This window comes from Terrapene carolina, unplaced genomic scaffold, assembly GCF_002925995.2.
Source record: "Terrapene carolina triunguis isolate 2854851 unplaced genomic scaffold, T_m_triunguis-2.0 Scaffold95, whole genome shotgun sequence".
NCBI lineage: Eukaryota > Metazoa > Chordata > Testudines > Emydidae > Terrapene > Terrapene triunguis.
In genome coordinates, this window is record NW_020664446.1 from 25,211,178 (window position 1) to 25,229,675 (window position 18,498).

At 36.2% G+C, this 18,498-nt stretch overlaps 1 protein-coding gene across 1 annotated transcript in view; it reads left to right on the forward strand.

Annotated features, from left to right (window-relative positions):
* Window positions 1-17,021, forward strand: part of GLRX3 (glutaredoxin 3) — a 34,037-nt gene extending 17,016 nt beyond the window's left edge. The window contains exons 5-11 of the mRNA XM_024213275.1: window positions 6,940-7,112; window positions 7,273-7,334; window positions 11,137-11,194; window positions 13,496-13,548; window positions 15,203-15,242; window positions 15,354-15,446; window positions 16,751-17,021. Coding sequence (XP_024069043.1) covers window positions 6,940-7,112; window positions 7,273-7,334; window positions 11,137-11,194; window positions 13,496-13,548; window positions 15,203-15,242; window positions 15,354-15,446; window positions 16,751-16,801 — 530 coding nt within the window. The 3' untranslated portion in view covers window positions 16,802-17,021. The remainder of the gene's footprint in view (window positions 1-6,939; window positions 7,113-7,272; window positions 7,335-11,136; window positions 11,195-13,495; window positions 13,549-15,202; window positions 15,243-15,353; window positions 15,447-16,750) is intronic.
* Window positions 17,022-18,498: the final 1,477 nt, after the last annotated feature.

Genomic DNA, 18,498 nt, shown 5'->3' on the forward strand with positions numbered 1-18,498 from the left:
CTGAAGATTAACCCGAGGAGTTGAGTGCAGTAAATGGGAGTGATGTGTTGGAATTAAAATAACTTAATCTGAATAGGAGGAAGAACTTTTTGCCAATGAAATGTATTGGGCTGTGAAACAATCTTAAAAGGAAAGTAATGGTGAAAAGTACCATTGTTTGGGATTTTAAAAAGACCAGACAAAACACTACATAATGTACTATAAGGAACAATCCTGCATTGGCAGGGAGAGACTCCATGGTTTAATAAAGCTGTTTTCAGATTGTGTCTGTGGATCACTTGGTTGTATGTGGAGAGCTGGTTGAGCACATGCCATTGGCTCCACCAGCTAATTGTATTAAAAGAAAATAATTAAAAAGTCACTTTTACATATAAACAACTGTTGTGAGTGCTGGGGGAATGTTACAGGATTATGAATGGGAGATGAAGTGGTCTGCAGGATCCTGTAAATGGGGGGAGGAGAGATGGTTCATGCAATACGAATATCTGATCTGATGTCTTTTTCCTTATTAACTCCTATAATGCTGCTACATTTTAATTAGATTAATAAGTCCCACAAGATCATTATGGCAGGGATGCTGGAACAATATTTATAGTGCGGGTGCTGAGCCATTGAACAAAACTATAAACCCAGTATATAATGGAAACCACTTCAAGCCAGCATCTCTAGTTCCAGCACCTATGGGTTAAGGTAGAAATGGTTTAACAAGTAACAAACTAAAACTAAACATTCATTCCCCCCCCCCCCACGCACGTTAACTGTACAACTATGTGTGCACCTTAAAATCTTATGTGAACAAAACAAGTCCATTCATAAATATTTGCACACTCCTTATACATATTTCATATGCAATAAAGAATTGAAATGGTTTTAAGCACCTGTGTCTTTATCCCAAATAGCATTTTATTTCTTAATAATCTTATTTCTATCACTCATAAATTTCTTGCCTTGGCTATAATATGTGGTTTTTGCTTTGCAAAATATTTGTAATACAGTTTGGTTTCCCCCAGTATGTTACAGTGAATGGGAGATGGGGTGGATTGATTTAAATCAGTGATTTATATCACAGATTTTAAACGTGATTTAAATAAATGATTTTAATTTTGTTTTGAATTTGTACTTTTTATTTTCTAAAAGAAAAGTTTATTCTCATCTGTTAGTAACCATTAAAACGTTGATCCGCAACCAACTGTAGCCTTTACAGTAAATTTGGTCCTTTTTTGCTAACCAGAGCATCTACTATATCTGTAGACATTTATTTAAGCAACTATATAGCTTAACGTATGTATTCAGATTCTTAGTTTTTACATTTTTCATTGTTAGAAAATGGTGAATGACACATTTCTTATGTCATTTAGTTAACTAATAAACTACTTAAAAGTGCTGTTTGTATATTTAATTGCATTCCAAATTCCATCCCAATGGAGTTCTATATAAAAGTACCTTAAATGTGCTGGATACAGAAAAACAAAATAAGTTTATCCATACATTTCTTAATCAAAGAAACTATTATCTTAGTGTATTGAACTTGATTGTTTCTGATCACCATGTTGTTTCAAATTTAGGACTAGAAAGTGTCATCTTCTTACACCTCCTTTTTTATTCATAGCTTGAAAGAGGAAGCCAAGCTTTCCTGCTTTCTCAGCTCCCAATCTGTTTCCCAACTTCATATGAACTAGTCATTGGACTGAACTAGTTGAATAAATTGAAATGAAAAAAATATTCTCTTTTACCTGCAGAGGAAGCTACTGCTGTCAGAAGCTAGTATAGCACTTCAACGAACTCTTGGTTCCAGGTGCTTAGGCACTGACTTCCACCAGTTCTGTGGTTTGACTTCCTTTAAAACATTATTTTAAACTTCCTTTAAAACTCTGGGACACAGATGCCAAAAACTGGATTGCCCGAGAAAAACTTGGATGGGTGGCAACCCTAGTTTAGGTCTTACCATAGGTTGTCATAATTTCAAATTTAACTTTAAATAGGCTTTTTTATAGAGAAAAATGTATTTAATTTAAAGTAAATACATTTTTTAAATTCACCCTGATGGGAGAATATAGATTAGGACTGTTTTGTTTTTTTAAAAACACAATCTCAATTTTTTAGTGTTTGTATTTCATTTGCATATACTCAATATGCCAGTGAAATGTCTTAGTTTTCATAATTATAGTGTTGGAGACAGTTAGTACTATAGTGTAGGTTAAGTAAAAGTTTTCACTTTGACCCTTCTGCTTTGACAACTTCCTGAAACTTTGAAACCTTTATAAGAACACCCCTTGTATCAAAACAGCTTGAAGGTAGGCATGAGCTTTTGCAAATCGCACGCTGAGCTTTTAAAAGGTTATATCTGTACATGTATGTGAGGCTAATTTTAACAACGTAATCATAGAATATCAGGGTTGGAAGGGACCTCAGGAGGTCATCTAGTCCAACCCCCTGCTCAAAGCAGGACCAATCCCCAACTAAATCATCCCAGCCAGGGCTTCGTCAAGCCTGACCTTAAAAATCTCTAAAGAAGGAGATTCCATCACCTCCCTAGGTAACCCATTCCAGTGCTTCACCACCCTCCTAGTGAAAAAGTTTTTCCTAATATCCAACCTAAACCTCCCCCACTGCAACTTGAGACCATTACTCCTTGTTCTGTTATCTGGTACCACTGAGAACAGTTTAGATCCATCCTCTTTGGAACCCCCTTTCAGGTAGTTGAAAGCAGCTATCAAATCCCCTCTCATTCTTCTCTTCCGCAGACTAAACAATCCCAGTTCCCTCAGCCTCTCCTCATAAGTCATGTGCTCCAGCCCCCTAATCATTTTTGTTGCCCTCTGCTGGACTCTTTCCAATTTTTCCACATTCTTCTTGTAGTGTGGGGCCTAAAACTGGTCACAGTACACCAGATGAGGCCTCATCAATGTCGAATAGAGGGGAATGATCATGTCCCTCGATCTGCTGGCAATGCCCCTACTTATACAGCCCCAAATTCCATTAGCCTTCTTGGCTCCCTCATTCAGTAAGGAGCCCACAGTTTTCCTGACTTTCTTCTTGTTGCTAACATACCTGAAGAAACCCTTCTTGTTACTCTTAACATCCCTTGCTAACTGGAACTCCAAGTGTGATTTGGCCTTCCTGATTTCACTCCTGCATGCCTGAGCAATATTTTTATACTCCTCCCTGGTCATTTGTCCAATATTCCACTTCTTGTAAGCTTCTTTTTTGTGTTTAAGATCAGCAAGGATTTCACTGTTAAGCCAAGCTGGTTGCCTGCCATATTTACTATTCTTTCTACACATCGGGATGGTTTGTTCCTGCAACCTCAATAAGGATTCTTTAAAATACAGCCAGCTCTCCTGGACTCCTTTCCCCCTCATGTTATTCTCCCAGGGGATCCTGCCCATCAGTTCCCTGAGGGAGTCAAAGTCTGCTTTTCTGAAGTCCAGGGTCCATATTCTGCTGCTCTCCTTTCTTCCTTGTGTCGGGATCCTGAACTCAACCATCTCATGGTCACTGCCTCCCAGGTTCCCGTCCACTTTTGCTTCCTCTACTAATTCTTCCCGGTTTGTGAGCAGCAGGTCAAGAAGAGCTCTGCCCCTAGTTGGTTCCTCCAGCACTTGCACCAGAAAATTGTCCCCTACACTTTCCAGAAACTTCCTGGATTGTCTGTTCACCGCTATATTGCTCTCCCAGCAGATATCAGGGTGATTGAAGTCTCCCATGAGAATCAGGGCCTGTGATCTAGTAACTTGTTAGTTGCTGGAAGAAAGCCTTGTCCACCTCATCCCCCTGGTCTGGTGGTCGATAGCAGACTCCCACCATGACATCACCTTTGTTGCTCACACTTCTAAACTTAATCCAGAGACTCTCTGGTTTTTCCGCAGTTTCATACCGGAGCTCTGAGCAGTCATACTGCTCTCTTACATACAATGCAACTCCCCCACCTTTTCTCCCTGGCTTGTCCTTCCTGAACAGTTTATATCCATCCATGATAGTACTCCAGTCATGTGAGTTATCCGACCAAGTCTCTGTTATTCCAATCACATTATAGTTCTTTGACTGTGCCAGAACTTCCAATTCTCCCTGCTTGTTTCCAAGGCTTCTTGCATTTGTGTATAGGCACTTAAGATAACTTGCTGATCGTCCCGCTTTCTCAGTATGAGACAGGAGTCCTCCCCTCTTGCGTTCTCCTGCTCGTGCGTAATGAAGTGTACTGAATGTGTATGTGGGCTGAGGCGGAGATTCAGCGGAAATCCATTATTTCACAGAGGGGACTCAACCAAGTTTAAACATAAGAGATTAAGTGAGCATTGAGAGTGCATGGTTAAGTGCTCAGAAAAGCAGGAAAAGCCGAAATCAAGATTACACACAGAGTTTTGGCTCTTTGGTGCATTTGCATAAAAGAATCTCTAATTATACAACCATGCACTGTAATATTGTACAATATTTTTCAAACTTGCACAGATTTTGTACTGTATACTACTGTCACACATTCTATGAAAAATACACAGTGAGCTCTGTTTACTTACATAATCTTGATTTTAATACATAAATCTGTACTATCAGTGAAAATTTGCAGTTTGTATATAGGATTGCCTTAGTTTGTAACTAAGATTGAAGAGAAGTTAATTTAGTAGTTAGTCCAATTCAGCAGATAAGATACTTAAGATAGAATGTGGTGTTGGTTGGTGAGAAAAATCTATAGTATGCTGGTGCTGGCAGAGTTATTAAAATATGCATACCTTTTAATGAGAAGAGAGCTTACCATATTAAAAAAGGCTAAATTGTCAAAGATAAAACTAGTTTGTTATGACAATGGCATTAGATAAGTAAAAAGAATGTAAAATAATTACAAGATGCTCCATGTGGTTATCTAAGGATGAATATAGTTTTGAACAAACTCTATTTTGAGAGACACACAGATTTGAAATGATAGATGAGTGCTCTTGGCGACTGGTGTGGAACCCTCTCCTGTGGTGGGATATGGAATCTTTTTTTGTAGTTAATCATTACTTCATTGAGAGAGTCAACTTCAGTATTGTGTTGAGTGAAGTCTGTTCCCTTGGCCATGTGTTCACTGGCTGTTGTATCTTGTTGCTATACATGTAAATCTTGTTTCAGGAGATTTTTGGGCTGCGACTGCATTGGTTTGCTTGTTTCATTGGTATTACAATTTTATTTATTCTCATTAACAGTATAAAGTATATAGTGGCATTTATGGCTGTCTGGATATACTTACATTTTGTTCACACTTTAATTCTTTGTTTACATGTATGGCGTTTTTTCAGACATTCAACCTAAATCTTTTGTTATGAAAGTAAAGCTGTATTGGTACTTTTTCCCTAAGCATAACATTTCCATTCTGCTACTTTAACCCTTAAAAATGAAACACAACCAATCTATCTTTCTAGTCTGCATGTAATTGCCTATAGCTAAAATGAAGCTTTTTCTCAGCCTTGTTCAATAGAAACGAGTTAATATATTGGCAACAGAATAACCATCAGCAATCACCCTTTAGCTGTTTACTAATGAACTCCCAAATGAATGAGAAATTTCAGAGTCCATGTTTTTACTTCAGGCTGTACATGAACTTAACACTTAGATGTCATACATATACATATCAGTACCTCATCTCAACAAATTGCAGATCATGCAAACTGCAGAAAACTGTAGTGCAAATCCATATTTAAAAAATTAATAAGTGATCTTGCAAGTTGAAATCAAATAATAGTTATTTGTATGTGACAGTCTGGTTATTTTTATTTAAGAATTCCTTTTGTTCCGTTTATTAAAGAAATGTAAAAAAAAGTCCAAATAGTGAAAATGTTCAAAATCTACTTTTCAGTTTTAGTAATCTAGAATGATGGTGGTGGTTATGACAGAAGATTTTTCAAAATGATCTTTAGCTAGTCCCTTTTTTGGTGTAAAAAATGGTTTATTATGCATAAGGAATGTTAAGTTTTGTGTACAGTATTGTAAAAAGTTAATGCGTGTGTGAAGACTGGGATATATTCATTATTGTATATTTTCTTAGAACAAAGAATTAAATTATGAAAAGAAACATTTTTTTGTAAAACAGATTACATAATAGGGTGTTTTAAATCCCATATTTTATAAATCTAATGTCCAGTACTTAATGTGCTAATGAGAAAGTATCCGAAGAAAAGTACAAGACTTCATAGTACCTAATAAAAAGTGTCACAAGTACAATAAAATATGTATTCTTGTGAATGTAAATACTTAAAAAACAAACTCAAGTTGTTGTGATGTGGGAGGGAAAATAGTGTCAAAGCAGTGGCAGCTGAAACGCAGCCAGAAAAAGGCCATTTTAAAAGTCAAACTACTGCCACCCAATAGGCTTGAATAGTAGTTCCCGTGCTCTTTAGTCAGTCAGTTTCAACTAATTCAAACTATTGGTGTTTGGGGGAGACAGGCAGTAGTTGGAGGGAGAAAACAGGAAGAGCTGCAGGAATGTAAAATGTGTGTGTGGGGGGAAGAGAATAGGGAGCAGAAGATGTGGAGGAGGGCAAAGAGTATCTTTTCTTTTGGATGCAGAAGGAAGGAGGGGGACTAAACAAGTCAAGACTAGGGAAATAGATTTCTTTGAGGTTTAATCATAAGATGTTCCACCAAAATGTAGTACACTAAAGTTACGGAATGTAATTGTTTATGCAGGCAGACTTCAGACATACGTACTGTCTAGATACTTAGGCTTAATAATCGCAGTAATAAAACCATTTTTATTCATTGTCTTTTTTGTTTTATCATGTTAATACTCTCAAATAAGAAAAAGAAACACACTAGAACCTTGTAGGGAGTTAGGGTTATTGTCTGAATGATCTGTAGTACATTTTTTAACCAAATAAATTTTCATATAGCCACGAGAGCATTTTATTTAAAAATAGATATAATTTAAATTAATCACCGCCTAACTGATATCCTCTTTATATCCAGGTTTCAGCAGACAAATGGTGGAGATTCTTAACAAACATAACATTATGTTTAGCAGTTTTGATATTTTTTCTGATGAAGAAGTACGTCAAGGACTGAAAACATACTCTAATTGGCCTACTTATCCACAGTTATATGTAGCTGGAGAGCTTATAGGTGGACTGGATATTGTTAAGGTTAGAAATTGAGAAATCTGCATCTTTTTTATATTTTGCATGTTTTTAAAAGTGTGTGTGTGTGTGTGTGTGTGTATGTATATGTGTGTGTGTGTGTATATATATATATATATATATATATATAACCATCTCTTTCTAAATCTGAACACCTGTTTTTCAGGAACTGGAGGCTTCTGGAGAACTGGACACAATTTGTCCCAAGGCACACAAATTGGAAGACAAGTATGATGCATTATATCTTTATTTTAGCAGCATGTTATAGTTTAGAGGCAACATCCATATTCTGACTCTCAGAAATACATCAGCACTTAAAAAGTAAATTACTTCAAATGAAAGATTGCAGCATTACAGTAATTGAATCTTTTAGTTACCTCTTCAATTGTAGATAACATGGGTGATGGTATATTGAAGTAAACATTTGGGTATGCTGTTTTGATAGGATTTACTTAGACTACAAGTTTTATTACATTTAAAATAGGACACACAGATTTCCTCCCGTCTCCTTTCTTGAATAACAACTAGTTTTTTAAGAAAGGAAACATAGGTAAATCCTTTTATAGAAAATGTTGTATCTCTACAAGTAACTTTTTAAAAATTTTGAATCTGATTGGGTATAGATTTGATTACTATGGTGTCAGTACAGTATAATTATGTAGCCTCGTTCCCCACTCTTTAGTTCCAACTGTTGTCTCCTTTGACATATGTGCTTTTTAGTGATGCATTGTGGGTTTTTAATCTCCCAAGGCAGACCTAGTATCTAGAAGCCAGTCTGGCCTCTTGAGTCTTCCCATTTGAGCACATGCTCTGTTTAAATTTGGCTGCTCCACTAAGCCAAGCCTGGTAACCAAACAAATCATAAGCTCTAAATATGTGAAGCATCTTCCTATTTTATAGCAATAGCTAGCAAGTAGTGGGAATTTGTTTCTCATCTTATGTATCACACCGTTAAGACAGGAAAGAGGAAGCTAAATTATCAAGTTACATCTATTCTCTGAAGGCAAATATTGACACACACATACCTATTCATAGTCTGAAGCTGGTGATACTGGGTATCTATAAAGCTCTGGAAGTGTCTGATCCCAACTGCCAAAGAAGCATTGGTAAACCACGCTTGGGAAATAACATATAATGCAAACTACAGTAGAACCTCAGAGTTAGGAACATCTCAGGAATGTAGGTTGTTCAGCATTACAAACATTTCAGAGTTACGAACAAAACGTTATGGTTGTTCTTTCAAAAGTTTACAACTGAACATTGACTTAATTCAGCTGTGAAACTTTACTATGCAGAAGAAAAATGCTGCTTTTAACTATCTTAATTTAAATGAAAGAAGCACAGAAACAGTTCGCTTTCTTGTAAAATCTTTTTAAAATTTTCCCTTATGTGTGTGTGTGTATGTGTGTGTGTGTATGTATATATATATATATTTTTATTTTTGGTAGTTTAACACAGTACTGTACTGTATTTGCTTTTTTTGTCTCTGCTGTTGCCTGATTGCATACTTCTGGTTCCAAATGAGACGTGTGCTTGACTGGTCAGTTTGTAACTTCGGTTTTCATAACTCTGAAGTTCTACTGTATTACAATAAAGCACTGGTAGGCTGCACAGTTAAATACTTACAAATCCGAACATGCAAAAGTTAGATGAGAGCATACCCTTTAATTTACTTTTTGTGCTTAATACTCATATTATTCAAATATGATAATGCAATATGTTTTTTTTTCAAGTTTTAGTTACTCATTTTGGCCTTGATTCTGCAGTCAAATATATTCAGATATAGCGTTATGCTGTATTATAGTGTCTGACCCCTCCAGATCTGATTACAGGATAAAGGCTATATTTTGTACTACTGTGTGTGTGTATATAACAAGTAGAAGTACTTGAAAATATTGGTAGGAAATTACACAGTAACATAAACTTCAGTAGACTACAGAAACGATAATAAAATAATGTGATAATGAACAGCACTATGTTTTGTCATGGGTAAGGGTAATAAATGTCTGCACAGAGCAAACAGACCTTTTATTTTTAATCTTGAAAACAAACAAACCCCAAACACCTCTTTACAGCAAACTACATGGAACTCAAATTATCTTGAGGATAAAGAGCTTAACCTGCATTTTTTGGGATTTGAACCATTAGCTCCAAGGAGACTCAATATTTGAAACCTAATGTTTCGACTACTGAGTGAGCCATGCCCTCTAGCAAAACTGATTGGTTCCATTGGGTGATGAGTTATACCTTCTGAGTCACTTCCTTTTTAAATGGAATTTTTTCGGCAAGAGGTGCTTTTGCTGGTCTTCTCCTTCCCCCGTGCCAACTTGCAAGCTCTGAAATTAATTCCTAATTTGTACCATCCAATTCATGCTTTGTTTTGTGCTTTGCTTAGCCTTTGAAGCAAAAACAATTAGTTTCTTTTCTCCATTAGCCATAATATGAGATGTCACTTCTTCCATCTCTGAAAAGGATGCTTGTACAGGATCTAAATATGTTTTAATGAAGTCACTTAAGATTGGTTCAGGTGGATGTCTCAGTAAAGAAGCAACGAGAGCTGTAAGACAAGGATTTGAAATCTTCATTCATTCTGATACTTTAACTCTGGCAAAATGGCAATTGTCCATTCACTGTGCAGGACAGTCATAGAACTCCTATTCATAGAGCTAGGCTAGAAGTTCTAGATCCACTCCAATCTTTGTCTAATTACATTATTGTACTCATCTTGAAACAGTTGAGCTTGTTGCCCAGCTTAATTTTCAGCTTTCCATAGCTGTCTTCCAGCTTCCCAGTTTCCTTTGAAAACCAAAGCGTATTTTTACAGCACTGTAATTAAACTTCTTTTACATTTTGCACTTGTGAATCTCTGGCCAGTTGACTTCTGTGGTCAATGCAGAAGGGAAAGTCACTCAACAGAACAGTGGCAACCTAGGTGTTTGACCGTGCTACTCTTTCTCTTTGCTAAATGTGTCTGTAATGAAATTCTCCCCCTTTAGAGGATCAGAGAGCTGCAGCTGGCTCCCTACGGCCCCTACTCTCCACTCATTCAAGCAAAGAATTAAGCCTAATGGGAAATTAAAAAAAAATAAAATGGAGCATATTTTCTACAACCTGGCAGCTCTCTTAGAAGTTCATAAAATTTGATGCCCTATTTTATCAGATGTTGTGGGACTTTAATGTTCTGTATATGACCCGTCAAAATTCCTGATGGAGAATTTGGGGAAAGAGGTTGTTATGAACCTGTAAAAATGTTATGGAACAGTAAATTCTTAGCAAGCAAGCAACCAAAAATATTAAAATACCGTCTCAACTGAAATGGGTTTGACTATTGGATGTCAGTCATAACTTTTCGTAGAGTTCTAGCAAAGACTTTATCTAATGATGTATGAGAAGAAGATGAATCACTAATAGCTAGGTTCTGCATTTGAAATATTGTGTGTAGATTACATATCTGTAACTGTGCAGTGTTATGTCCTGGGACCAACACTGCTACTATAGAGACAAGCTGGGTTCAGTAATATCTTTTATTGGGCCAACTTCTGTTGGTGAGAGACAAGCTTTTGAGCTTACACAAAGCTCTTCTTCAGGTCTTTCAAAGAGAGCATTATTGTGTAAATTCGAAAGTTTGTCTCTCTCACCAACAGAAGTTGGCCCAGTAAAAGTATTACCTCACCCACTGTGTCTTTCTGATACCTGTGATTAGATACACAGATATCTGGATATTGTATTAAAAATATCTCCAATTCAATATGGAATTTTCCCCTTAAGTTTGATGCATCTAGGTATTTGCAATTTAATCTGGAAAAAATAATTGTGGCTTTAAAAGTAATATGGTTTACAGTGGCTTAGGGAGAGAATGAAATAGAATGGAATATAAATAAATTCAGTTGTTTATAATGCAGCTTTAAATGTATCTACTAAACCTATAAACTATCTTCCTATCTTATATGTATGTTACTGAAGAAGTAGATCAAAGGTATGGTTAATAATTGAACTGAGATATTTCATATCATTTCCCCCCCTATTTTAGACTTAAAGTCCTGACAAACAAAGCTTCTGTGATGCTGTTTATGAAAGGAAACAAGCAGGTAAAGATCTCCAAAATGGTTTCATTGTAATTTCTTTTGATGCTCACATCTGCAGGGAAGGGACTGTTAAACCTCTTTTCTTTTTGGCAGCTGAAATTGGAGTGATATCAGGAAGTTACCTGTCTGACTTGCTTCTACAGACCGTGCAAAGCAATCTATAATTTATCTGACAGTTATCAGTACCTCAGCTGAGCATGTTGCTGTGGTGATGCAATCATCTCACTAAAACTTTAGTTACATTCATCAGCTTCATCTACATCATTTATACTGTTTGATTTGAATTGTCTCCCCCTTTTGGTTTTAGTCTAAAAGTCCCTGTGCTGATAGTTTTGTGTTTAGCAGATAAAATATATCACTCTTAGTTCTCTCTTGCTGCTTATGTAGTCAGACTCTCACACGTGAGGCCTACCCTTCAATTATTACCTGCCATGTTGATCCTAGACATCTCTTTTGGAATTCCCCTTTGTGGCCTACCTGAGCAGTTGTCCTATCCATTTTCGTTTCTCTGTTTGGTTACGTAAATTTTCAACATAGCTTAAAAAAGATGCTGGATGATTTTATGGCACCACATACCATAAATGATCTACTTGTTTTCTTTTTACATGTGTGAGATGGTCTGTCTGAACTGCCATTTTTTTATCCCCCCAGACTAAAATAAATTTGACCGAAGACAGACAAGTGTTAATAATTAGGATTGAAATGGTAATAAATGACTAATTCAAAAGGTTAGCTTGTTTCTCAATGTGTCACATACATAAACTGGCCTCTTTGTGAACAATGAGGCAGGTATAGCGGTATGGGTGAAAATGTAAACTTTCGATTGGAATGATGGATACTAGGTGATGACCCCCTACCCCGCTTAGTAATCTGATTTCATGAAATGTTTATTCAGTAGTTTTGAGGGGATATATGTACAGAAGGAGCTCTGCTTCAGGTGGGAAACTAGGCTTTTCCATGTATGATTCCCTCTTTCCATTTCATTTCTTTTTTACCTGAGCTCAATTTCCTTATTACTTATAACTAAGGCTCAGATTTTGTCATGGATATTTTTAGTAAAAGTCATGGACAGGTCATGGGCAATAAACAAAAATTCACAGAAGCCTTTGACCTGTCCCTGATTTTCATTAAAAAATATCCCTAACAAAATGGGGAGGCAGATTCAGCTCAGCACCCACTGCTGCTTGAGCTCTGGGGTCCCCCGCTGCCACTGTGGAGAGTGGGAATTCCGGGGTCCCCCAGCGCGGTGGCTGAGCAGCTCTGGGGGTCCTGCTGCCCACGGCAGCAGGGAGCTCTGAGGGGTTCCATGCCACCTGCAGGGGTGGGAGCTGCGGAGAGGGGTGACTGGGAGCTCCAACCCCAGGGCAGGAAATGGCACGGAGGTCAATGGAAGTCATGCATTCTGCGACATAATCATGGCACTTCTGCTGACTCACCATGTTAGCAAGTGTTGGAATCCTGAAGGGAGATGCTAACTCATTTTTAACCTTAAAAACAGCCAGTTGTAGAGAGGCTCCATAGCCTAAAGTTCAAATTTTTGTTTTTTGCATCTGAGCTGCCAAAAAAGTCAAATCTTCAAGGAGGGGCAGGTAGTCTGGACTAAATAATGTGTATAGAGGATCCCATATGGGAATAAGCTAAAATAGATAATTCCCTTTCAAAATGAGAATGAGTCTTTGTGCAGATGCAGAATTTACCAAGTCAGTCCAGAAAACTGCTGCCTGTCTTGCAAAATGGACAGTGATGGGTAAAGGGAAAAATGTATGGGGAATAGTAAGCTTCTCTTTTTTACATGTGTTTAGAAATAAGGTTTTATGAAATGTGTGGATCCAAAAGTAGTATACTTCTGGGCTACTTCTTAGCTTTGGCTCTCTTTGAATACTCTTAAGAAATAACCTGCATCTTAGCTGTAACCAGTTTTCAAGACCAAAATGGATGAATGTGGAAAATGGCTTCACTCGGGAAACCTGTCAAAACACCAGCTCTCATAACAGAAGAAATGAGGGAGATGATTCTCAGTGTTTTCATTCACTTTACAAGTGTTTGCATGTGACAAAGAGACAAACTGCTCTATGAAGTTAAACTTGGCAGAGCAAATGTAATGTAGCTGTTAAAAGGTGATTGCGGAAGGAGGACAGCAGAGAGAGTGCACATCAAGAAGGGTTATTTCTTAGAAATAAAACAGATTAATTGGGTTGTGATATGAGAATCTGGAAGCTGGAATTTTCTTGGCTTAAGAACTTTAAAACTTCACAAAACTTGAAAGATAGTGTTGTAATCTAATAAGTCTTTCTCTCATTTTAGATGGCAAAATGTGGATTCAGCAAGCAAATTATAGAAATCCTAAACAGCACTGGGTATGTAGCTATTATTTAAAAGATAACAGCTTTGTAATGAATAAAAGTGCAATGTTTATAAGTAAACTTAAAAGGTGGAAAAACACCAGGTAGCAATAGTAAATTGAATCATTCTAATGGGAGAATGGCTTTTTCTCTCACCTAAAAATGTATTTATAAACATTTAATGGAGGCATCTTATTAATGCCCTAAAAATAGAAGGCTTTAGTGGAAAGAGAAACGGCAAGAGGGAGATGCCTGGTATAGTGACTGAGTTCACAGTACATTTAGTATAAGATTAACATCTGCCAGTGGTGATTGCCAGAATGTGGGAGGCAGTTTCAGCACACTCAAAGGTCTGTTGAACAAGTTCTCTGTCTAATCATATTAGTGAATTACTCCTCCTGATTATTGCTGGACATGTAACTCTCTTGTTCTGTGTGAGACGTTGCATAGTGCAAATAGTTGCTAGTTAATTCAAATCCATAATTGTTGCTTGCTATTTAGTTCAATAATCACTGGAGAGAGAGATGGAAAAGCAGCTGGCATTTGATAATTGTAATAAAAATGGAACTTGTATCCCTACTTAAAGTTATTTGGCTACTAAAAAAAATGCAGTGAGTACACTATATGTCACATACTTTCAAATTTAATTAATGAAAAGTAACTACTTAGCTTGGTGGTAGCTAGGCTAACTAACAGCAAGCACTGTGAATGCCCTTCTCATCCTCTCCTCTTTGCAATCTGATTGTTGACTACAAAAATCCTTGCAATTCTTCTAGAATTCCCTTTTGCCCACAATAAACATGGCTGCCTCAAATTCTGAGTGTTTTGCCATGCCTAATGTCTGATTTCCCATCTTCCCCTACAGCTCCTTGTCCCTTGAGAATTGCTTAGCAGCTTTGCCCCTTGAATAATTCCATTTAAAAAAAAGTATATTGTCTTATTTCTCTGGTTAGATGTTTGACTAGCAAGGGTAATCAACAATATTTATGGCCCTATGAATCAACTGAGAGCAGTAGCCAATCAGAATAGAGATTTGTAGAGTTCAGAAACACCTCATACAAATCCCTGCCTGTGTTTCAATGCCCATCAGAGCATAAGAATTTGCCTACTGTCTGGTGTTTATGAAATAACTCTAGGAATTAACAACAAAATAAGTGTACCATTATGGATCAGTAACTTTGCCTGAGACCATTTCATGTCTGTATAATAGTTTATTTTGGTGTCTAAAACTTTTTCTATTCTTAAGCACTGTGTTGGTGAACCGAATGATTTTTAATATCACATTTATTTTGCACACTTTAAAGCACATACTCAGTTTTTCTTGTGTAACATGTCACTCTGTCTAGTCAGCGTAAGTAGTCGTTCAATGAAATTGGGTATTTTTTGGTCTATACTAACTTTTGATTTTGATGTAGATGCTAAAAAAGCTGTAGTATCCGTAAAATAAGTAGTGTGTCACTCGGAGTATTTAATGGCTAATACCAGATGTCCCGCTTAAGTAGCTGACTTTCTGCAGTCTCTTGCTTATAGATTATAAATAGAGATCTTGTGAGAGTCTCCTATATTATGGATGGTGGCTATCTGGTAGTTTGAAAACAAATAAATGTGTTATGTTTTTGTGGGTATTGTGTTGCAAAAATTTATAATTCATTTTCATCTTTCTTTATAGTGTTGATTATGAGACATTTGACATATTAGAGGATGAAGAGGTAAGTCTGAGTCTTTATCTCGTCCCCTCCGCCCCACAGATGTCACCGTTATGTCTACTACACTACTAAAGCTGCTGTTAAGAGCCTTAAAGTTAAGATTATTTTCCTTAGGTGCGGCAAGGATTAAAAACATATTCAAACTGGCCAACATACCCTCAGTTGTACGTGAAAGGTGAACTTGTTGGAGGGCTGGATATTGTTAAGGTAAGCAGGTGGCGACTCCTGTTTAAAATGTAAATTGACTTTTCTAGTGTGAACTTAGAAAATATTTTTTTAGAACTGCCATATACATAAGCTCCTATGTAATGGCCTTAGATTTTGAAATGGAATGACTTGGGTGGTTTTACTATGACTACCATTATTTCAACATATGGTTGAAAGGAGCTTTTAAATCTCCAGCATGCTCACATACTCTGATATAGCAATGAAATGTATTTTCTTGACAGCAGTCAGCTACCTTTATTGTAAAGACCATTTTTACCCTGTGGGTGCATTGTTACAGGTTTCATTTGCTTTTTAGTTTTACTTTTGACATTGCTCTTCTCAAATAAGGTGGTGAGACATTTTTCCTAGCAAACTGTCTCATTCCTGAAAAAAATGTAAGGTTTATTGTAGTATTTTGAACAGACCCTGAAGCAACAAAAATAGATCTGCATTTGTTACTGTGGTTTTTGATTTTTGTAACAGAGCAGGCAAAGTCTCCTAAACCCCTAATACTCCTGAGTTTATTCTTGTCTGAATGTTTTATAGCCAGTACACATTGTAACTCATGGGAAGATATAATCGATACATCCCATTTAGCTCTGAAAATAATGTGATGTTACTTAAATTATATAGATGATTTTTTTAAAATTTTATTTACTTACCACAATTTTGGGTTAACTCATACATTGATGAATAAGTATAATTTTGAGCATCAAAGAAGTTGGAATGTGTTATACTCACCAGTAGTTTTTGAAAAATAAACAGCTGTATTGGACTACCTGTTATTGAGAGCTCACTTTAGTGATGCATTCTACTGACATATGCATGTTACAGTAATTTGAAGATGTTATAAAATGACTGTGAATATGCACGAATATTCTGCTTGTAGATATTTTCCATATACAGCTAAGAAAAACAGAACATTTCACACTAGCTGAACCAGACTGAATGACTTATAATTTGAACTAAATTTAACTAACCAGACTAGAGCATACGTAAATTATAATTTATATCAGTTCATGGTTTTAAACTTTAACAAATTCTATTGATGGATCATGATTTTTTTTATTTTCCTTTGTGTAGCATGTTGGGTGTCTTATGTTCTGTAAAACTTTTTTTAAATACAGAATTACAAAAATTAATTACTTGTGGTTGAGAGGGACCTCTAGTGGGTTATTTAGTCTATCTCCTCCTGAATAGTGGACAGTTTCATTTTTTTGTCTGAAATTCATCCTTGTTGAATTTGTCAGCGGTAATTGCAAAATATACATGCCCCGAGTTACTATTCTATAATTTCTTTACAGGAACTAAAGGAAAATGGTGAATTGTTATCTATTCTGAAGGGAGAAAATTAATGCAAATGGACATGAATGCTAATGATGGGAACTGAAATACTGCAAGAAATGATTCATTTATTGATTACGTTGGAGCAATCAGCAATGGAGTGGGAGTAATTAAAAGCTTCTGACTTGCTCTTATACGTCACAAAGTCATGCTAGATCTATATGTTAAAGTAATTTTTACCAAAAATACAAAACTGTATCAACATCTTCAATTAAAATGGAATGTTAAACATTTTTGTTTTCATTGCACTTTTTGTAAATATAAGTATATTCATTTTACCTAGACAGTTTAATGTAAACTGTCCCCCACAATTCACCTATCTTATACATTTTAATCCTTTACAGTACTTAGTTTGTGGGCATATAACTCTCATTAGAAGAACAAATGTTGTGACAGACAGCATACCTATTGTCAGTGTCTCTAATTGTTTTTTAATGTCCAGTGAGCAAAAAAAAGGTACCGAAACCTTTATCCAGAGTACTACTATATTAAGTCATTATTAATGAGCTTCAGTTGTACAGTATCTCCATTGTCTAAGCAGTTACAGCAATTGTTTGCTAACTTCCGATGTTCTTCAGCCTGGTTAATCCTGGTTTTTGCTTTAAACATATTTAAATTAAGATGGAGATTTAAGCCAGTAAACTTGAAGTTAAGGCTATTCTGGTGTACCCTCAGTGCTGCTGCTGCTGCTGTTAGAAAGAAATAAAGTAGCTACTTCCTTCCTATGAGATTTCTCAACAGTTCATATTGTTCTTCTCTCTTGAGTCTCTGTACCTGGAGGACTCTTTATTTTCTTGTTTTAATCCTTCTTTGGAGACCTGTGGTCTCAATTCTTCCACTCAATGGCAAAAGACTTTCTTTCTTCAATCATAATTGAATGGACAGGGGAAAAAAGTCCAGGAAACTAACCTATGTGCCTAAGCACAGCTTTACCATTAAATCAGAAGTACGGCATTTAATGCTCAAAAATCATCTTGGAAAATGAAATCCTCTGTCCACTGAAAAAAATACAGCAACGGCAATGCAAGAATCCTTACATTGATGAGGCAGATGTATCTCAGTGCTGACCTGAAAGGGCCCCTTCCTTAAGTGAAAAAGTATTCAGTATCCAGATCAGTTCAATCCTTGTCAGATTTGCTGAAACTAACAAGGTTGTCTCTTGTGGTAGTTTGAATTTTGTGATGGCGTCTAGGAATTGAAGTGAGACCACCAACTCATTTCACATAAGCCACCTAATGGTAATAAGATGGTATCTGGTAGCAACTTTCAGTCACTATCAACCCGGACTGGATTTGATTTGATAACCTAGAAGGTGGGGCAAATTTTGAGTCTAAACCACTTGGCAGCATTTTATGGGTTTACATTTTTATTGCTGCTTCTAAGTAGTATTTATTTACATTATTAAATCCTTAAAAATGATTGCTATTTAATGCTATCAAAATATGAATAGTATGGGAATTATTTTGACAATTTTAAAATATTGTATATTTATGATTGAAAAATCAGTTTTAATCTCATAACAGGAAATCATGTCTCTGTCATGAAAACAAGCTTTAATTAATCTCTTAAGTATTTCTTGCTAGTAATCATTGCCTACCTCATTAAAGAAAATTATACCAAAATGTACTATCCCTGTGGTCAAATTAGGTTTTAGAAACTTTAACTAAACCAAGATTAAATACAAAATTCAATTTATTCTGCAGTGCTT